Source organism: Oryctolagus cuniculus, chromosome 18, assembly GCF_964237555.1.
Source record: "Oryctolagus cuniculus chromosome 18, mOryCun1.1, whole genome shotgun sequence".
NCBI classification, from domain to species: Eukaryota; Metazoa; Chordata; class Mammalia; order Lagomorpha; family Leporidae; genus Oryctolagus; species Oryctolagus cuniculus.
The window spans coordinates 23,051,491-23,073,537 of NC_091449.1; the positions used below are offsets into that span (position 1 = coordinate 23,051,491).

Here is a 22,047-nt window from a genome sequence, read left to right on the forward strand (position 1 = left end):
CACATTTTTTATACAAGTATACATCTATCAATCAAACACAACAATAAAAACAGATGGGGGAGACAGTAAGAGATAAAGGACAACAAAAACAGTGACACACAGAACACAAATCACAAGCCGCGCAGCAACAGACCGAGACAAAACCAAAACCAGAATTTCAGAAGGGAGCGGCCGTTTGGCCAGGCTCTCCCTTTGAAGAAGGGAAACGCTCTCTTTCCCTCCTTCCCAGACCACCACTGGAGCGTCCTCCAGGGTTGGACCAGGGGCCTCGCGACACGTCTGTCTCCCCTTTGGTCCAGTCAGCACTGAGCCTGTACAGGCACCCCAGGACGGATTCCACGTCGTCCTGGCAGACAAGGACAAACAGTACAAACCACAGTTACAATAATACACAAGTAAGCAAACTTACCTCCGTCTGGCCGATGGAGTGTGGGAGTCTGGGGTCCCCCAAATCCCGGACGAGCCCCCAACTGTAGGACCCCAAAAGCGGTGTCCTCTTGTGACGACCCCAGAAACACAGACTCCGGACCAGACGATGCAATAGAACAGGAGGTAATTTTATTTCATTTGTACAAATGGGCCCTCTACTGCTGCAAGCAGCAAGCAAGCGAGAGGAGCCCCGAGCAGCTATCTCACACAGCTTTTAAAGGGCAAAACCACAAAATTAACATATTATAGGCTGGTGTAAGTTCATTGGATAATTTTCAGTAGCGGGCCTTGTATGGCAGTCTAAAAGTGGTAATGTTGGTGGAAAAGTACTAGGTCAAAGGGATACATTAGGGGAGGGGGTTTCTAGGAGAGAGGAATAGGTTGCTACGTGCCTTGCAGCTTTCTTTGTTAACCTTGAGCAAGCGTAGGGAAGGGGCTTATCTACAAGGCAGGTGTTCTGTGTATCTATGGTTAGTAGCTGACTGCTTTCTCTGTGAACCGGTTTACTCCCCATTTCCCAAGGCTGTCTCTGGAACGGTTTGTCTCAGGAGCCCCATTTTTTTATGGTGGCTCTTGGCTCCTTTCAGTACCTGTAACCTTCTCCCCCCTGCCCCAACTCTGATGCTAATGGGCAGATTTTTTGTTTGTTTTTTAAAAGACCTTGCACCATTGTTCTGGACATTTGGTGCAGCAGTTAAGACACAGCTTGGTATGCTGGTAGCCCATATCAGAGTGCCTGGATTTGAGTCCTGGCTCCACTTTGAATTCCAGCTTCCTGCTCGCCTACACCATGGGAGGGAGTAAGTGATAGCCCAAATATTTGGATCCCTGTCACCCACACAGGAGACCCAAATTGAGTTTGGGGCTCCTGGCTTCAGCCTGGCCCAGCCCTGGCTGTTGCAGACATTTGGGGAATGGATCAATGGCCAGGAGATCTCTGTCTCTCTGCCTTTCAAATAAACAAATGTAAATAAAAATTTTAAACTTTACCACATAAAAAGGTAGAAAGAGAACAAGGTTGTGAGAAAAAGGAAGACAGAGTATGGTGCTGCCATATCATCCCCATTGGGTGTCTGGGCCACTTTGGAGCAGAGTAGCTGGGGTTCAGGCTCTGTGGTCTGTAGGAACCCCCAGAAGAGCCCAGGGAAGAGTTGGCCACGGTAAGTGGAAAAAGAAAGCAATGACTGATTACGATGACTTTGCATTTTGGGTCTGGACTTGCCACTCCTTTCCTGATGCGAAGACACCTAAAGCTTAAGAAACACACTGGGGGCAGGCCCTTGGTGCAGTGGTTAAGCCGCTGCAGCCATGTCCTATATTAGAATACCTGAGTCCAGGTTCCAGCTCCTCCTCCAATCCCAGCTTCCTGCTGATGCCCACCTAGGAGACAGCAGATGATGGCTCGAGTGGCTGGGCCCTGGCCGCTACATGGGAAACCTGAATTGAGCTCCCCGCTCCTGGTCCAGCCCTAGCTATTGCAGACTTTAGAGTAGTCAACAAGCAGATGGAAGATCTCTATATGTCTGTCTCTGTCTCTCTGCCTTTCAAACAAAACATGAAATGTTTAAAAAATTTAATAAAAATTTAAAAAATGAGGATTCTTTCAGTCATCTACTCACTAGAAATGAAGAACAGTTCAAGAGGTATGATCTATTGATTGTGGATCAAACTCTTGAACTCATGTAGCATACTGGATATGTTTGTAAATAAACTCATGAGATAAATGCTTTAAAAATTTTTCTCAATTCATTTTTGTAAGATAGTTAAATTTCAGCTCTAAAATGTGACAAAGATAACACAAACATTGTAACTTCCCTTAATATTGCAGGTGGTGAAATTCCAAATAAAATGCTGCCAAGTAAAACCCAAGACAAATTAAAAAAAAAAAAAAAGAAGTTGAGCCATGGCCAATAAGGCAGTAAGGCTTACTCAGGAATGCAGGAAGGTTTAATAGTGCCCAATCACAAATATTGCCAGTTAAACAGCTCTGCAAGCAACCAAAAGAAGTTACTGGAGCTGCCACGAACATGCTGGCTCTTCCAGGGATCATGGGATGAACAGAAGATATTGGAAAATTGTTTTAAAGATTGATTGATTGATTTGAAAGGCAGAAGGAGAGACAGAGAAAGAGAGAGAGAGATCTTCTATTCGCTTGTTCACTCCCCAAATGGTCTGGCTGGGCCAGGCAGAAGCCAGAAACCAAGAACTTCTTCCAGGTCTCCCACGTGAGTGCAGGGACCCAAGCATTTGGCCATCTTCCACTGCTTCCCCAGGCACATTAGCAGGGATCTGGCTCGGAAGTGGAGCAGCTGAGACTCAGGGCCGTATGGGAGAGATGCCAGCGTTGCAGGAGGCGGCTTTACCTGTTAGGCCATGATGCTGGCCCTGCTCATAGGAACTGAAAGGCTCTGCCGTGGTGGGAATGGTCTTTTGAATCTTCAGGGGGCCCGGGTGGAAAGAGTTCTGTTCTCTCCAGTGAGTTACTCCTTCAGTAAAGCCCATGATAATGAGACGGTTGACACCGGCAGTGATTACAGTTGAAGCTGGAACTCTGCACTGCCTAGTAAATTCAGCATACACTTAACTGTTTATAAAACACTGCCATTGACTTCTGTAAACAAGAGATCATAATAATTCACTCAAATTGGCCAGCTCTGCAGCTCACTAGGCTAATCCTCTGCCTGCGGCACCGGCACACCGGGGCCGGCCTCTACCAGCTACTCTTGCACTGAAAAGCACTTGAACAGATATTTCTCTATTATCTCAGGTATTTACTCTGTCCTCTCATGTTTTTTCCTATTCTTTCTAGCACTACCCCTATATGTGAGAATATAGTCTGGAATAATTGAACAAAAACCACGTTATTTTTATCTTTAAAAGGTTGTTTTTAACAAAATAGGTTAAATTTTAATGTTTAACATTTGCAATGTCTTTTTTAAAAAAGATTTATTTATGGCTGGCGCCGCGGCTCACTAGGCTAATCCTCCGCCTTGCGGCGCCGGCACACCGGGTTCTAGTCCCGGTCGGGGTGCCGGATTCTTTCCCGGTTGCCCCTCTTCCAGGCCAGCTCTCTGCTGTGGCCAGGGAGTGCAGTGGAGGATGGCCCAGGTGCTTGGGCCCTCTGCACCCCATGGGAGACCAGGAAAAGCACCTGGTTCCTGGCTCCTGCCATCCAATCAGTGCGGTGCGCTGGCCGCAGCGCGCCAGCCGTGGCGACCATTGGAGGGTGAACCAACGGCAAAGGAAGACCTTTCTCTCTGTCTCTCTCTCTCACTGTCCACTCTGCCTGTCAAAAAAAATAATAATAATTTAAAAAAGGATTTATTTATTTATTTGAAAGTCGGAGTTACACAGAGAAGAAGCAGAGGCAGGAAGAGAGAGAGGTCTTCCATTGGCTGGTTCACTCCCCAGTTGGCCGCAACAGCCAGAGCTGTGCCGATCTGAAGCCAGGAGCCAAGAGCTTCTTACTAGTCTCCCATGCGGGTGCAGGGGCCCAAGGGCTTGGGCCATCTTCTGCTTTCCCAGGCCACAGCAGAGGTGCTGGTTCCAGTCCCGGCTGCTCCACTTCCAATCCAGCTCTCTGCATGTTTCCATGTGGGAAACCCGGAGGAAGCTCCTATCTCCTGGCTTCAGATTGGAATAGCTCCATCTGTTGCGGCCAGTTGGGGAGTAAACCAGCAGATGGAAGACTTCTCGCTCTTTCTCTCTCTCTCTCCTTATCTTTCTAGATAACTCTTTCAAATAAATAAATAAATCTTTAAAAGAGAGAGAGAGAGAGAGAGCGAGCTGGATTGGAACCAGTGCCCATATGGGAGGCCGGCACTGCAGGCAGCGGCTTTACTCAATATGCCACAGTGCCAGCCCCTACAGTGTCTTTATCTAGAGTAATGATCCAGGCCGGCACCGAGGCTCACTAGGCTAATCCTCTGCCTGCGGCGCCGGCACACCGGTTTCTAGTCCTGGTCAGGGCACCAGATTCTGTCCCGGTTGCCCCTCTTCCAGGCCAGCTCTCTGCTGTGGCCCGGGAGTGCAGTGGAGGATGGCCCAGGTGCTTGGGCCCTGCACCCCATGGGAGACCAGGAGAAGCACCTGGCTCCTGCCTTCAGATCAGCGCAGTGCACCAGCCGCAGCAGCCACTGGGGGGTGAACGAACAGCAAAGGAAGACGTTTCTCTCTCTCTCTCTCTCTCTGTCCACTCTGCCTGTCAAAGAAAAAAAAATAGAGTAATTACCCAGACTTACTTCCTATAATTAATTGACTTTGACACTTATCATCAGGACTTCTACCATGCACTGCTGATTCAAAATTCTTGAATCTGATTAATTTTTAGAAGTCTATAGTATTTCTTTACTGTTGGTTATTTTGTCTATAGTATTTTGAGCAGGACAATCTTCAGAGCCCATGATCAAGAAAATTCTTTCTGTGACTGTCACATTTTTTTTTGTTTTGCTTTTTACATATTTATTTATTTATTTGAAAGGCGTAGTTACAGAGAGGCAGAGAGAGAAAGAGACAGAGAGAGAGAGAGAGAGAGAGAGGTCTCTTCCAACCACTGATTCACTCCCTAGATGGCTGCAACAGGCAGAGCTGAGCCAATCTGAAGCAAGGAACCAGGAGCTTCTTCTGTGCCTTCCACACGGGTGCAGGGGCCCAAGGACTTGGGCCATCTTCTACTGCTTTCCCAGGCCATAGCAGAGAGCTAGATCATAAGAGGAGCAGCTGGGTAGAACCGGTGCCCATATGGGACACCAGTGCCTCAGGCCAGGGCGTTAACCATGGGCCACTGCGCCGGCCCCAATAATTCCTTTTTAAACACAGGAAGCTGGGGCCGGTGCTGTGGCTGTGGTATAGTGAGATAAAGCCTCCACCTGCAGTGCTGGCATCCCATATGGGAGCCAGCTTGAGTCCCGGCTGCTCCACTTCCCATCCAGCTCTCTGCTATGGCCTGGGAAGGCAGTAGAAGATGGCCCAAGTCCTTGGAGCCAACACACTGTGCTCCTGCATCAGAGGCTGGGGGAGCTCTCTGGAGGGTCTAGGCAGAGCAGCACCGCCCCTGGCTGACCCCACACGCGGGCCTGTAGAGCTGCAGCCCTCGGGGGCCGGAAGGGCTCAGGATAGCTCAGTCTGGGGAGATGTCTCTCTCCCGCTTCCGCTTGCCGGTGCTGATGGAGGCACGGGGCACTTCAAACAACCCAGGGAGCCCTGAGAACTCTGACATAATGAGTTCATGAGGACTTCTCCCACTCAGCAGGCCCCATCTAAACACAGGTGAGGTTCAGTTCCTGATGCATACTTTCAATTTTGATCCTTCAAGGCTCAAGTTCAGAAAAAAAAACTCCATTGCTGTGCTTATGTCAGTTTGCAGGTCATACTTCTGCTTGTTATGTGAGTTTCCCAAGGCAACGAAAAGGTCGATCATCTTATCTCCTGCAACATGGCTGCCATCAGACACCTAGAACAAGCCCCTATTCTACACCAAAAACTTCATATGGCAGAAAGCAACACAAAATCACTTTTCCCGGAGCTAACAATGAGCCAATGCAAACACCTAGTGCACTCTTGCAAGAATTGTGCCCCCTCGCCCCGTCAGGCCCACTGCTACAAGCAGGAGTCAACCCGCGAGGACTTGCTCCTTAGAAGCTCTGGCAAGTGGACGTCACCCACATTAACTCCTTTGGTCAACTTATGTTTGTCCATGTGGTGGGAGATACGTATTCAAAGGCTGTATTTGCAGCAGCCCAATCCGGAGAAAAGGCTAGAAATGTGATAAAGGCGGTTAAGTCAGCCCTGCTGGTCCTCGGTGTCCCCTGGACAATAAAGCCTGATAATGGGCCAGCATATACACCACAGGAATTTAATTCCTTCCTGAGGTCCTGGAACATACAGTCTGCCACAGGTATCCCATACAAGCCACAGGGGCAGGCAATCATTGAAAGAACTCATAGGACGATTAAAGATCTCTTACAAGGACAGAAAAACAACCGTATGTCCCCAGACCCACAGCTTGCTTTGACTGAGGTCCTTTTCACTATCAAGTTTCTTCCTTTTGATTCCAAGGGGTCAGCCCAGTTTATAAACACTGGGGATCCTTCCCATCCCAGACCCCGGCCCCTATGGTTAGGTGGAAATACCCCTGACAGGAGAATGGAAGGGGCCACACCCTCTCTAACCAAAGGTCGAGGATATGCTTGTGTCTTTCCAGAGAATGCGGCACAGCCCATTTGGGTACCAGCCAGAAACATCCAGCCTGCAACTGACAGCCAACCAGAACCAGCTGAACAAGACTGAGAGTCAGCCTTGTTAGCAGATGCACCTGCCCTATCATCCTACCCTGGGAAACTGCCCATAGCCACATCCATTAATGCTTCATACCCCACTAGCTCTAGTCAGCCACTCAAATGGCCCACAGCCTGTGTGTGGTCACACAATTCCTGGTTATCATTCTTCCTCATTCCTACCCCATCTGAGCAAGCACACCAGTGGTCTCCTGTGTTGAGTGCTGTTTAGTCAACGACGGGTAAGATCCCCTGGGGGACAACCTAAGACAGGCACAGCCGCGTACAGAGACCACATGGACACAGGGTCAACAATGGTATGGCCAAAAATCATGCCTCCCATTGCTCAAAAATAAATGAAAGGGGGAAATGTGGTGGAATGAGAAGGCCATGTCAAGATGACCGCTGGCAAGCGAGCGTCAGTTATTCAGGAATGGCTTTGAATCCCACCTGGCAGTGGAGCCTGCCTGGCAACAGGCTGTGATTGGATGGCTTCCAATACTGCCTGACAACAGGCTGTGATTGGTTAGGGTATAAACCACCCCATGACCGGATTGGCTGTCTTGGCTATATAAGCTGTTGTACTAACTGAAATAAACGAGTCTGCGGGCTGCTTGCCTCAAGCCCACTTTCACCGACTCCCGGCGTCTGTGTGGTGACTCCATGCCTCTAGCCGCCACCAGGCTCCTCCTCTCAGAAACAACTCCACTGCAATATTGTTGAAAAATCAACTGCAACAGTGCACATGTGGAAGAAGCTGGACTCAGGGGCCGAGGCAGGGGATGGACCCCGGGTGGTCCAGGAGGGGATGCACGTGCCCAGTGGTGTCTTCCCCACGTTGCCTGCCCTGGGGTTGTCATCAGGGACAGGGCCCAGTCCTCCTCCAGCCCCATCTCACTCGGGCTCCTGCTGGGGGATGCTGTCTGCCATGAGACCCTCACTAGAAGCTGATGCCGTGCCACGCTCTCGGGCTGGTCAAGCCACAGGCAAAGTGAACTTCTTTCATTTTCTAAGCAACGCGGCTTCAGGTATTTTGCTATTGCCACACAGAGTGGCCAGGACTCCCCTCCAACTTCAGCAAAATGCCCTCCAATGTCCCTGAAGGGTTTCTGAGAAAGCCTCTTCCCGAAGCATCAGGGGTTCCCCATTCCGGATTTTAGTTGAGGTCTCCCTAAACCAGCTCTGGCTTCCTGTGCCCCCTAAACCCCCAGGTCTGAGTCCTCTGTTAGGGGTGGCTGGGGGTACAGGCAGAGGCCAGCTCAGCAGCACTGCTCATGGCACCTGGGAGTCCGGCAGGACTTCGAGTCCCTCAGGTCAACCTTTAGAGACATCGCGGGGCCTCATCTGTGTCCTGGGAGACAGGAGCCGGGCAGGAGCTGGGAAATGCTGAGTCTGCGAATTCACCGCCAGTCCTTACAGGGCTCTGGAGCCGCCCCTGCGTTTCAGGTGAGCCATGGCCCGCGTGCCTGGCTGAGAGCTGTGGCTACACGGCCACAGAGATCACCTCTGACAGTGGTGCTTGTGGGAGAGCAAGGTGACCTGCGTGCTAGGGCCCTTCCCGCCCACAGCACATGAGCTCAGCACACAGACCAGGCCCCTCCTGCGCGCTGCGGCAGCCCTTCCTGGAGAACCTCTCTGAGTCCCAGGGCCAAGGGCTCTGCTCCCGTGGTGCTCACACACAGGCACAGCCGAGAGCAAGTCCCTCTCACCTGCACCGAGAATCCATGCGATTCTATCAAATGTGCCTCCTGCCTACGCTACCAACACCTGGTCAGTTGGGCAGTAGACGTACTCTGGCCACTGATCGCCTCCCAGCCCACAGTGCACATCCTCTCCCACGTGGGAGAGCCATGTGGGGTCAAGCCAGGGATGCTGCAGCCACGGCCGCCCAGGTCTAGGGGAGAGCACAGAGGTGACACAGGCCCTCCAACCACGGCTGTTCCTATTGTGCTGATCTGTCCCAGAGGTCACGGGCACTCACGGCTGCTGCTCTCCCACCCTGGCCCAGTCCCCACAAGGCAGAGCTGAATCTCAGGCATTGTCTGCAGGGTCCTGAGTGGGTCTCTGCCTGGGGCTGGGGGCTGTGGAACCACCCATCTCCCCAGGAACACGGGGAAGCTTGCTGCCGCTGGGCACCGGGGTCACAAACTGGAGCAAACTCCTTTCCATGGAACAATTTAATACAGGCTCAGCACCACCTGAGGGTGGCGGTGGGGGAGGGGGCGGGGAGGAGAGTACAGTGGCTCCTGGCACGGCTGTTGTCTTCCAGTGTCAGGGTGTCCTGGCCCCAGGAAGAGCCTGGGCGGTGGGGGCTCAACCAAGTGCATAGGATGCCGTGAAGACACACGGAAGGCTGCTGCCCAGCCTGGGCAGGACAGATGGTGGACTCGGCCTCTCTTCTAGGAGGCACCCATCATCCAGGTGCCCCGTTGAATAAGAGGTAAGGAGGCCTCTGGCCAGGGAGGGCACGTGGGCCTGGTGTCCCAGCCCAGGGCTGGCTCTGGCCGGCTCCAGCCCGTGACTCTCCCCAGAGTGCGTGGGGCTGCCATGCCAGTAGTGGGGAGTCTTCAGCCGTGGCCCCCAGGCGGGGACAGCCTGCATGGGCCCTGGTTCCGGGGGCTCCGAGGCCCGTGGAGGAGCCCACATCCACAGGCCCTCCCGGCTGCCAGCGTCGGAGGAGTCGTCCTCCCTGTGCTCTGGCCCGCTCAGGTTAGGGAGACTGGCGCACTGGCACAGGCCTCCCCACCTCGAGCACTTTGGAGACTCCGTGGGGCTGGCAGAACCTGGAGACTCTGCGGTCCCCACAGGGGAGCCCAGGCCGAGGGGCTCTGGGCTGCCTTCCCAGCTCTCCTCCTCCTCCATGCCTTCCCTCTCGGCGATGCGGAGGCCAAAGCTTTCTGGAGGACGGATCATCACTGCACGAGTAGCGGGACCCCTGGTCTGCTCCCACACTGCCACTGTGTCCTGAATGGTGATTTTGGCCTTCGGAGCAGTGGGGGCAGGAACGTGCATCTGGGGGACGCGTGCCTGCCCCAGGGGCCTGCTGCACTGTTCGATGGACTTGGCTGGAAGAAGAAGAGACGCGGTTTGCTTCTCCACAGCCCCCGTCTGGCCTGCAGGGTGCCTGCCCCGACCTCATCCTGGGGTCCCCATCACCACCTGTGACGCTGAGGACTCTTCCAGGCTGCTGGCCCCAGACGGGAGGGTGTGTGCAGCCCGGGCAAGGGGAGCCCTGGGACACCACCGGCTCCTCCTGCACAGCCATCACAGGGTGGATGGCCCTGAACTCCTTGCCTCACTCTAATCTCTGGGGACTAAAGCACCAACTCAGGACCCCGTCCCCTCCCCCACCTGACCTGCTGCGCCCTAACAGTGCATTGGCTGAATTTCCCGCATCTGAGTCCCTCCTACATGGCTGGAAAGGAACTGAGCCTAAGATGATGGGGTGAGAGCTGGGGCTGTGGGGCAGACATGGAGTCTGGTTCAGGCCCTTGGGGACAGGGAATGCAGTTTCTAAAGAGGTGGCAGGGGTGCCCTGTGTCCTCTGCCCCTGGGCCACTGTCTCTTTCCTGGTGAGACTGGGCTGTCACCGCTACTGTCCCATGAGCACCCAAGGAGGCAGCATCTGGAGGCACAGTGGGGCCTCCCCAGTGCCTGGACAGCCTGCACCTGGGCCCTCACTTAGAGCCTCTAGAGCTGGGACAAGCCCATCTCTGCTCTGCATGGGGACCCAGGCGCTCAGGTCCATGATGGCAGCAGCAGCAGGGGACGAGCACGGGGACCCCTCCCCACTAGAGCCCAGAAGCCAGCGATGCTCCGGGTCCCGCTGCCTTCTGTTGGCCCGAGGCTAGGGCTGCAGAGCCCACACTCTTGTGTTCTGCAGCAGGGGCCCCCAGCGCCTGCCTCTGTGCCCAGCCCTGCTCGCAGGAGTGCACTTGGCCCCCACAACTGGGCTCAGGGCACCTGGGCCTTCCAGGGGTTCTCAGATGGCTGAAGGGGATCCAGTGCCGGCAGCCTTTACATCACTGCACAGGGTCTCCCACAGCCCCACCTCCCTCTAGCCCTGCCCACATGCAGGTGGGAGCCCCGCCCACCCCTGTCTTGGAGGGTCCTGTGTGCAGACAGCTGTGGTCATCGGGCCAGGAGGCTGTGTGGGGTCAGGCAGGGCCACTTCTCATCTTGCTGGAGTGGGGGTCCAGCTGTGCTCCAGGCTCCTGGGGGCACTGAGCCAGGGCACCTGCTCCAGACCTGGGCAGGGTAGCTCAAGGCGGGGCCTCCAATCCACTCCAGAGTGGGGGTCAGCCAAGGAGCCAGAGCCACAAATGTCCTGAGGACAGCTCCACGGCCCGGCCCCAGAGTGGTGGGGGGAGAGCCGGCACCCACAGGAGGATTCTGGGAAGCTGCCCGAGGCCCCGCCAGGCCATGCTGACAGAGCTTCAGAAAGCAGAACTTCTGAGTCGGGAGGACAAGGAGGACCAGGAAGAGGTGAGGCCCTGGGCAGGGATGTCAGGGCCTGGCACTCCCACTACTGACTCCCTCAAGGGAGCATGGGACGGGGCCGTGTGCTGGACTCACCTTCGGGAGGCAGGAGGCACTGGAGCTTCCCCAGCTCACGCATGGAGGCCCGCAGCTGCCTGATGACCGCGTCCTCGCTCAGAGACCAGGCCTGCTTCAGGGTCACCTGCAGGAACTCCCGGAGGTGGTCCCGGGGCATCTTCAGCAGGCGCTCTAGACATGGGGGTGGGTGTCAGGCTGGGAGGGGCCCTAGGGATGGCGCAGCCACCATGGCTGCTCCAAGCCCTGTCCCAGCACCAGACATGGGCTGCAGACACCCTTGGACACCCTTGGGTGTCACGCCAAGCACTAGAGGGACTGCTCAGGGGCCAATTTCCAGTGCGATGACCCTGGCCACTTCTCCTTGTGGTCTGTGGGGGCCTGGGATTGGGGATGCAACAGGGGGATTCTCAGTGCCCTCCTGAAGGGAACCCAGGCCTCCCAAACCCCCTCATCCCTCCCTCAAGCCCTGCTCCCGAGGGACAGGCAGGGGACCCCCAGATCCTCCGTCCCCAGCACCCGGGCCTCTGTGGGCCCTGAGGACTCACTTTGATGGATCTTGAGGGCCGTGTATGCCATGGCCGGGAGCACGTGCTCGCCCTCCAGGATGTATATATCCCATATTCTCAGAGCCAGGGGGAATGGCACCTGGGGACAGAGGCATTGGAGGACCCGCCCGTCAGGGCCTCAGCAGGGCCCACAGGGGTGGGTGTGCAGTGTCACTCCCCTAGGACAGAGGGAGACTCCAGGAGGCTGATGACACAAGAAGGCCAGAGCTCCTCCTGGGAGGGGAGGGGAGGCCATGCCTCATGGCCACATCCCTGCCCACTCAGCGAACCAGACCCACAGAGGATGACCATGTCCTGTCCTGGACCCTGGGGGTCTGCACACTTTGGAAGCCACACTGGAGATGCCAGACACCCCAGGGACCTGGGGAGGGGTCAGCCCTTGGGCTGTGCTGCCACCAGCCTCTGCCTCGGGGGGTCTATGGATCTCCTGCCTCTCACTGTAGGGCTCTGGCCTTTGCCAGGCTCTCAGGATGGGTCCTGGTGGAACCTGTCCCCTCCTTGCTGGCTCTGAGGCTCAGCATCAGCTTGGACCACCCTTAGCAGGGCTGGACAGGGCCTGCCTGGTCTGCACAGCAGGCTCCCTCCTGTGTCTGCTGGGGCTGGGGGAGCTCAGAGTCACAGGCCACCAGCACCAGAGAACCAGGCACTGGGGCAGGAGCTTCCCTGGGCAAGGGGTCCCCGGGGCACTTACCCCATCCAGGAAGCACTGGATGTACCAGTGGGTGGTGGAGTCCTCCAGGCACACACCCTCCTTCTCCTAAGAAGAGGCAGAGGCAGAGGGGGCTCAGGGCCCAGGGCCCAGGGCCCAGGCCTGACTCCCTCTAATCTGAGCCCTGGGGCAGAGCCCCTGGGTGCAGGAAGCCCAGCAGCAGGGGCATCCCCCCTCCCAGCCATGCAGGTTCCTGAAGGGACACAGGTCCCTCCTTCCACTCTGCTCTGGGGACAGCGTCTCCCTTCAATCTACGCCAACTCTGGGGGACCAAGTGCTGGAAAACAAACCAACACCCAAGCTGCCGCGGACCCCCGTAACCAAGGAAAGTTTTTGTGAGGTCATGGCCTCCCCTGGCTCAGGAAGCAGTCCCATGAGCCCAGAGCCCCCAAGAGGAGAAAGGAGGTGCTTAACTTACCAGGTGTTTCTCCAGGGAGGGGAGCACGCGATGCACAATGAGCCCCAGGTGTTGCTGGAATCGCTCCAGTTTGGGGGTGTTCGGTTTGTAGAAACCTGAGTAGAATCAGCCACACCCCCACATGAGAGCCTCCTCCTAGGAAGGCTGGAGAGCCCCAGGCCTGGGGGGGGTGCTTCTGAGCACTGAGGGTCAGGGGAGGCTGGACCAGGGGCAGGTGGGGATGAACGTGGCCAGGGCAGAGGATCTGCTTAGGAGGTGGGTGCAGGTGGGTGACTGTGTGCAGCCCAGGCCTGGCTGCCCCCTGGAGCCCGCTGGGGTGGGTGCAGTCAGACTGGGTGCCTCCTGACCATTCCAAGACTCAGGAGCGAGGAGGGGGTGACCCTACAGGGGATGCTGCCTTCCACAAGTTCCCTGGGTGTGGCTCTGTGCTTGAGAGTTGTGTACAGACGTGTGAGGCAGAAGAGCCAGAATCGACCTGAGTCACTGTACAAGGACAGGACCCCTTGTTCTGAAGGTTCCCACACCCAGGATGGCCATGGCCAAGCTGCAGGGCCTTTGGGTGGTGGTAAAAGAAGGGGGCTGGCTCAGTCTGGGAGGCCTCTGCCAGCCCTGGCTTCTAGGGAGCCCCCCCACACACACACTGTGACACTGTCCCGCACATTCAGGAGCCAGTGAGGGCCGTGCACGGACTTGCATGCACTGGGCCCCACACGCCATCCACCTACCGAGCATCGCGTGCTTCCTGCTTTCCATGAGCTGCACCAGGGCCCAGAAAGCGTCCTCCTCGGGCATATACATGAGCAACAGCGCCACCACATGGCTCAGACCCTGGCTGTAGCCCACCTCCTGCAAGATCCCAGAATACCTTTAGGAGACCTCCCCTGGCAAGAATGATATCCTAGGATGGCCCACCTCTCAGGCAGATCAGGGTCACCCACTGAAGGGTCCAGGAAGATTTAGGCACAGGGAGCCCCTGTGCCTGAATCCTGCCACTTGGTGTCAGCTGCCCAAGAATTGGAGCCCAGAGAAGTTCTCCAAGTTCCTGGAGGGAATCCTGCAGGGCCTGAGCTTAGGCAGCACAGGGGGAGAGCTCAAGTATGGACACCTGTTACCCCCAAGATGTCAGCATGGGCCAGGTTGCTGTGGGAATCCAGATCCATGCCCATGCAAGCTTCTGGACCCCTGAGCTCTGCAGGTCAGCCGGTGGCCCTTTCTCACATGAGGAAGAAGTAAGCCAGGAAGTGCTACCAGGACCGGAACAGGAGGAGTGCCTCTGGTATGGGTGCAGGCCTGGGCTTCCTGAGTGCCAGGCCCCCTGGGAACCAGGGCACCAGGCAGGGTTGGCCAGTGGCAGGTCAGGGGGGTGGGGATGTCCAGGCCTTGCTGGGTCACCCATGGAGCCCTGCGCCTGCTCCACTCATGGGAAAGTCTGAGTGGGTGGTTGTGGCAGGGGCGCTGTACAGAGTGGGATTCAGGCCCATGGGTCCAACCACAGGGCTGGTGGGTGTAATGGCATCAGTGGGACCCACAGCAAAGTCGTACACCTGATCTGCCCTGCCTTGTCCCCCGCCCCACTGCGTGGAGTGCTAGCCCTGGGAGGGGCTTCCCAACACGGCCAAGCTCCTGGGGTCTGGAGACCAGCCCAGGAGAAGGCTGCCTTTCTCCTCCCAGAACTTGAGGTTGGGTCCAAGAGGCTCAGAGCCTGGCCTCTACCGCTCTTCCTCAGATCTGTGGATGAGCGAGGCCCCCTCAACCCAGGCTGGGATCTCTGTGACCAGGGGTGCCCTGCAGGGACTGCCGGGATAGCACCTGCGCTATGATCCCAGAATACTCACGGGATTGTAGACGGAATAGGCCATCAGTATGTGGAATAAGGCCTGTTGGCTGGAAGAGAGAGGACAGAGGCCGTGTGTCTTGTGCTGCCGAGGCTCTCAGTGCAGCTCTGCCTAACAGAGCCTGACAGCCACACGCAGGGCCCGTGACACTCTGCTCATGTGCAGTGACGTCGTCAGGGCACCTGCGTGTTGTCCACCATGTGGGTGAGCGCCGCCTGCAGGGACACGCACACCTCCCAGGGCGCAGTCACGTGCACTTTCATTTCCCAGGTGGGTGTTCAGGGCACAGGTGAGCGTCCCACTGTGGGAGTGCAGTCCCGTGGGTCCAAGCTGTGCAGAGTCAGCCTCCCATGCACGTTCAGCCTTGTAGGGAGCAGCACCCGGCGTCCTCAGTGGTTTTAGTTCCCCCCTCCCACAGCTGTGCGCTGGTGCCCCTTTGTGGTGTAGGGAATAAGTGTGTGTTCATGCGCTGAGGAGGTGAAGTGTGTGTGCTTTCATGAAGGGTCCCCCCGATCCTGTGTTCCCGGGGTACTAGGGGGCTGCCCACTGCTTCCTTGTGACTGAGTTGAAGGGCTCCTTGAATATTCTGGAAACAACACCTTTATTAGTTAGATTGCTACTATTGTCTCCCCTGGTGTTTCTTTTCATTTCAGTCTCTCCACAGTGTCTTTGGGAAAGTTTGTGTACTATAGAAAAGGCAAGTTTGTTTTCTGTGCTCAATGAACTGTTTTAGGCTTGCACCCAATCTTCCCTAGGGACCCCATGTGCCCCAGGACCCTTGCTCCTCCCACCCGCGGGTCCTCCCCAGCCCAGAGGCCTCACTTCATTCCGTAACGTTCCCGGAACATGAGGTGGTTTCTGAAAGTCCATGCGATGGCGGAGTCGATGTGATGGAAGTGAGTGGCGCCCAGCCTGGCCAGCTCTTTCATCTCCTGCAGGGCAGGGACAAGGGGGAGGGGCAGCCTCAAGAACTGCACAAGCCCCATTGCCACACAAGGACCTCAAGTCCACGTCAGCTCTTCTGGCTGACATGGAGTTCCCTGCAAGCGCTCATTCCTTTCTGGGTCCCACCTTGAGGGAGGGTCATGGGCTCCCTACTTGCCTCAGTGCCCACGTAACCCTGACGGTCAGCAGCAGACAGGGGCTCTGAAAGGTCCCTGTGCACTCCCCCTGCCTGCCTCAGCTCTCAGCACAGACACGGTCTGCCCCCAGCCAGGCTTCTGAGCCTCCTAGCTGAAATCTCAGGCTCTGCCCTCCAGGAGTCAGCCACAGCCTAACCACTGCCCCATGCTGCCCCCTGCTGGAGGGGCCCATCTCCATCTTGACATTGCAAGCCACCCTTGGCTTGGAGCTGAGCCTGGGCAATGACTGTCTCCAGGCCCAGCTCCCAGGGCCAGCCCCAGACTGCAGACTTGGGGGAGGCAGGGTGGGAAACACAGCTGGGCCCTGCTCCCTGATGGCAGCCAGGGGCCATGAGAGCCAGCTGCAGTTGACTGCCCTCTGCTCACACCAGTCCTCACTCCCTCCTTTCCCAGAAGCATTGAGAGCTGTCTGACCATTGGAGCGGCCTCTCCAGGCAAGGGCAATGCCAGGGGCTGCAAGTCCATGTGAAGGCAGGGCCAGCTGTGGGCAGGCCTAGGTGAGGGCCGGCCAGCTGCGGGCAGGCCATGTTAGCACAGAGCCTGTGGGGCTCCCTACCTCACACCATTGTGATCTCATCCTGGGAGACCCCCGCCCATCAGGGACCAGCAAGTCCTCTCTTCTGGCCGTATGCCAAGCTGCCCAGGTGAGCTCAGCAGAGAGCAGGTTAAAGCCTCAGGCACAAAACACACCTGTCCAGTCCCAGCTGGGTCTGAGGAGACGTGGAGGAGGCACTGACTAGGATCTAGGGAGAGGAAGGCAGGATGGGGAGGAGGCTCCCGAGGGCTCAGTGAGGGACGGTCCTCCACGGAGACTCAGGCTCCTGAGCAGGCCCGAGCAGGCCGGGCCCCCTTGGGCTGAGTGCAGAGCCGTACCGCGTATTTGCCTGGGTTCTGGGCCTTCCTCTTGTCCACCTCCAGCATCACGGCCCACACCTTCCCACGCACCTGGGCAGGGATGCCTTTGTAGATTCTGCGCTGAAACTACAGGAGAGAGGAGGCTCTGGTGAGTGCTGAACGTGGCCACTCGTGGAGGCAGCGCAGGGTGAGACAGCAGAGGGAGACGCCAGGGGCTCCCTGTGTATTGGCAGAGGGAGGATCTGCCCAGAGGGGGGCCTTATGACCCACAGTGACTGGAGGGCCAAGGGCTCAGGGGCACCGGCTCTGCCGTGTACGGACTGCCCCCTACAGGGCTCCTGGAACCACGCCTGCCCTGCATCCGGGATTGTCTTCAGCAGTGACTTCAGATTTTCTACCAGGACAGTGTCCTGTGTGTATGGGGAGGTGTGCCCATGACCTGTGTCTCTAGGGACTGGACAGTTGCCCCTGGGCATCTGAGAGGCAGGCGGTGCCTGGCACAGGAATGGGCACTGCTCAAACCCCAATTCAGCTCTCAGTGTTCCCGAGGGGCCCTCATCGCCACGGTACCTTGTCGCTGCCGCGGTATTTACTATGGTTCTTGATCATCTTTATCCACTTCTGGATCCTTCTTACCTCCTGTTTACGCTGGAAAACGAGACAGGATGGCGTGAGCCCAGCTTGGGGCTCTGAGAGGGGCCCTCGGATGCAGCTCAGGAGCTCTGTGGGCGCTCAAATGGAAGGAGCCAGAAAAGGCACAGACCGTGAGCCCCAGATCTTCTGTCTGGGGGAGCATCGGTGGCCTGGCCTCTGACCCGAGCTGCCCCTTCGTCAAGGAGAGCCCCTGAGCTCCAGCCAGGTCACTCCCAACCATGCCAATGAGTCAGGGCGGCCGACAGCAGACACCTCTGAGCTGCGGCTCACTTCTGGGACAGGTGAGTGTGGTAAGATGTCAGCAGGTGCCGTATAAGTACCGCATCGCAGGACCTTATGGCGCTCCCACTCACCACTGCCGAGCCCCACGTGCCCCTCCGCCCAGCTCTGCTTCCAGATGACTGGCCCATGGCCAAGGACTTGTCCTTACCTTTGCCCCCGGGGTGCTGTCTTGGGGCAACTTCTGCTCACTGGAAAGCAAGGGAGGCGGAGAGGTGAGGACAGGACCACAACAGGCACCGCGACCTCCCTAGTGGGGCAGGGAAGGACCAGCTTCATCCTCTCAGCCCAGGGGACTGAGATGGGGAGGGAGGGGCTGGTGACCATGAGCACAGGGAGCCTAGGGCCAGGCAGGGGCTCTTGCTGCCAGTGGCGGGCTCCAGGCCTGTCAGAGGTCCACCTTCGTGGGTGTGTGGCAGCCCCCCACAGCGGTTGGGGGCTGGCTGTCCTGAGCAGGGCCAGACTGCCCAGGGCTGAGGCAGCTATATCCCCACATCAGCTCTGCCCAGGACGTCACCCTGGAACTGACCGAGTCCGAGTGACCTGCCTGAGAGATGCTCAGTGCTGTGAGTGTGCACCTGGGGCTCGAGGCACCTGGGACCCCCACACCCCTCAGGGTCCCCCACTGCCCACCCTCCCCCCGTGCCCTGGCCTCCTGAGGTCATGCGCCCCACCTCACCCCTCCTCTGTCAGCCCAGACCCTGACCATCTCTCCACCACTCTGCTCCTGCTTATTCTCCAGGTTCTGGCACAACATGGAGGCAGAAGCCCTTATCCCCGTGCTCAGGTGGGCTGCTGAGTCATGCCAGAGACGGCCCGAGATGGCTCCATCCCTCCAGGTCACCGGAGCCCACCCTCCAGCAACGGGGCCTCTCTCCCCGACATCTGTGGGAACAGCCTCCACGTCCGACTCCTGCCCCCAAATGCTGACCAGTGACTGCCTGTGACCACAGCTGGGCTCAAGGTCGGGGCCGGGGACAGGTGTGCCACCTCATGTTGGGGTTTCTGACCCCAGTCCCTCCCTGGGGTGAGCTGGGGTGTGGAGGACTCACTGCAGGAACCCAAGCCTGTCTGGGACGAGGCAGCCGCCCTCATCGTCCTCTTCTTCGGGCACCAACAGTGCCGCTCCTCGGCATCCCTGCAGCCGAGAGGGGACCCGGATGAGAAGTCACTTGGGGACCTGTCCGCCTGCCCCCTCCCCCGTGTCCTCAGGGAGGTGGGGTCTGGCTCTCACAGGCACAGTCCTTGAGGCAGGGCCCCACCTCCTCCCCCAGCACCCTGGCCCGTACCTGCTCATATTGTCTGATGAGCGCTGCTCGCTCCTGGGCCCTCCGGGACCTCAGGGCGTTCACATCCAATCTGTAAGACACACACGCACATGAGAGCCAGCACCGGGGAGCCCACAGGAATGCTGCCCTGAGGGCTGTCCCCCTGGTCAGAGGGGGGACAGCCACACAGCCAGGCAGGCGGGCACCTGGTGGCCGGGTCCCTGGATTATGACTTGTGCAGAGCTCATTGACTACGGACGGTTGGGGAAGGACAGCCCCCACCTTGCCTCCCCTGCCCTTGGAAAGGACACTCCTCCCCCAGCCTGGCATCTATGTGTCCTCCAGGGAGCCCAAGTCTACGGGGCTCCCTGGCCTGCTCCCAGCTCCCGCATCTCTGGGGCTCTCAGAGCCGGCCTCCCTGCCCACCTGATACCAGCTGACCCGACACCTAGTCTTGAACCTGTGTCCAGACACAGACTCACACCAAGGCCCATTCAACACTGGTGACCAGCAGAGCGGGAGGAATGAGACGACTGTGTACACGCTCTGCACACAGGGGCACCACTCAGAGCTCCACCACATCGCCCATGGAATCCGGTGTGGGAGACCAGGGCCGCCCCCCTGGCGGGACCTTCCCCACGCCACAGCTCGTTAGAGCAAGTCCCACTCACCTCCATCGCGAATCCATGTGATTCTCTGAAATGCGCCTGCTGCCTACACTACCAACTGGTCAGTTGGGCAGTAGACGCACTACTGGCCTCTGGTCACCACCCAGCCCAGAGTGCGCATCTCAGTGACTGTGACATCACAGAAGCCTGCCAGCCAATCCCTAGTGGCTCTGCTGTGGCAGGGCTCAGGGTCCTCAGGCCTGGCTTCATTAAAGGTCACCAGAAGTGGGGCCTGTGTTCTTCCCAGGGCCCAGGTGAAGAGGGCAGGGCTCTGGCAGAACTGCCCCGGAACCAGGGGTGCCAGGGCCCTCTGCCACCTGCCATAACGGTCCCAAGTCCCAGGCAACTGGCACCTCCTGCCCCTACTTTCTGCCTCTGCTATTGTATTACAGCCCAACTGTGAAGGCCTCTTTCTTTGAACACAAGGTCACATAGGGAGCCCCACATAGACCTGTCCCCACACTCGGGGCTGCCCCTGCCATGACCTGAACTGAGACTCCCAGGGTGCAGCCTCCTGTCCTACCACAGGCCCCACCCCAGCACTGCCACCCTCTGCTGCCCCTCCTGCTCTGTTCCAGCCCTTCTTCCCTGGAGTTGTAGGAGGTGGACACAGGGGTCCTCTGGGATGGAGGCAGGGGAGCGTCCTGCTGAGCACCTCAGCCAGCGTGGCCCAGCCTGTCCAGAGCGGGAACCAGGGCCCTGTCCTGGACACGGGCCAGGGCTTCAGGCACAGAGCACTGAGAACTCCTGGGCACCAGCACCTGAGCCGCATGCTGGTAACACCGGGCTGCTGCTGACCATCAGGACAGGGACAGCACGCGTCAGGCCGCAGGCAGGAGTAGCCACAGGCCCGCGGCTCCCCGGGGTGCTGATCACAAGGTTGCTCCCCCTGGGAAAGTGGCTCAGCCCTCCCCCAGCACCTCCTTGGTCCTGGGCCCCACACTGCCCCTAAGCTGCCACCTTATGGCCACAGTCGGTTCTTTTCCCTTCAAGGGCACACTGCTCTGCCTCCCTGCCCACTTCCCCTGCCCTGGCATGGAGACCACAGGGTGCAGGGCCCTGGTCACCCACACACCTGCTGGCCTCCTCTGCGGAGTGTTAGTGAGTGCACAGCTGTGTCGTGGTCCAGAGATGCTGTCCAGCAACACTTGGGTTTTAACTGATTCTTGTATTCCCCCCTCCCCCCCCCCAACTCAGCTTCTCAGCTTTAAATTGCATTGTAAACTCTGGAAGACTCACAAAGTGCTGTAAAATAACACAGCGAGTGCTGAATGGGGACCACTCAGCTTCAGCAGTCAGATGTTCCTAATTGGGTGGAGGACACCCATGCGTTTTCCTTTCTCTGCCTGAGTTCAAACTCCAGATGCCTAGGCTTAGTGTTCTCCACATTGCGTTTTCCTTCACTGGGGGTGAGGTTTTTTTCCCCAGAGTCCGTGTGCTGGGAGCATGGGTGCATGGGCCCCAACCCAGCTCCTGCATGGACTGACGCTGGCCTCCTGGGGTGGCTTAGGGTGCACAGGGGTGAGTTCCCATTGTTGTTGCTACGAATGTTTCCTTACTATCAAGGTGTTGTTACATATGTTTAATTCATGGATCTTGGGGGGTGGTTGCTCCATCCACTGTTCCCCTCAGCATGGGCCTGCAGTGGCCAGTGGCTGAGGCCTTAAAATAAATAAATCTTTCAACAATAAAAATTTAAGTTCAAAATAAAAGCAAGTTCCTCTACTTCTCTCCCTCTTTCTCTCTACATCTTTGACTCTACCCGTCTCTCCCTGCACCCCCATGGGATGTTGGCCACCATGTTGCATGCAACACAAAGGCCCTCCAGAGACGTGAGCCAATCAGCTCGTGTGGCTTGGACATCGCCCCAGTCTGTGGGATTCTGTCACAGCAGCAGAGAGCAGACAGAGACACCTGGTGTCGCCTATGTTCTCACTGCGCATAGAATTGCATCTGTTGGACCGGGTGTGGTGGGACACAGCCCCAGGATCCCACAGGTGGGGTAACGAGGGGGTCTCTGCTCCCCAAGCCCTCCCATCCCGTGGGCTCCCTTTCACTCCTGCAGAGGCAGGGGTCCCCCATTGCTCCTCTGTGGAGGGAGCTCAGTGAGCACAAAGAGCAAGTCTCCCCTGGGGTAAGTGCTTTAGACAGAGTTTGTGGCATCAAGAGGGGTGTGGGACCTTTAAGAGGCGGGCAGAGTAGGAGGTTGCTAGGTGAGTTGGGGTGGGTCCCTGGGAAGGCAGCAGTGCTGGGCTCCCAGAATCAGGGCTGGGCGAGGCCAAAGGCAGGAATGCATCTGGGTCTCCCTCCCTTGTGGGTGAAGGAACCCCAGTCCTTGGATCACCACCTGCAGGTGCCACCTGAACCCCCGAGTGTACATTAGTGGGGAGCT

The 22,047-nt window shown here is 57.5% G+C and overlaps 1 protein-coding gene across 2 annotated transcripts; it reads right to left on the reverse strand.

Moving 5' to 3' along the window:
• Positions 1–8,866: 8,866 nt before the first annotated feature.
• LOC138846710 (uncharacterized) lies at positions 8,867–18,894 on the reverse strand. 2 transcript variants are annotated; one of them, XM_070063258.1, is made up of 4 exons: positions 16,805–18,894; positions 13,680–15,721; positions 11,280–13,049; positions 8,867–9,769 (listed from the first exon to the last, which is right to left on the reverse strand). In XM_070063258.1, exons 3-4 carry the CDS (start codon positions 11,416–11,418, stop codon positions 9,018–9,020), a joined length of 891 nt encoding a protein of 296 aa, XP_069919359.1. In that variant the 5' UTR covers positions 11,419–13,049; positions 13,680–15,721; positions 16,805–18,894; the 3' UTR covers positions 8,867–9,017. The 2 variants fall into 2 exon arrangements, with proteins under 2 accessions (XP_069919359.1, XP_069919358.1); XM_070063257.1 differs by lacking the exon at positions 16,805–18,894 and having other exon boundaries at positions 13,680–16,797.
• Positions 18,895–22,047: the final 3,153 nt, after the last annotated feature.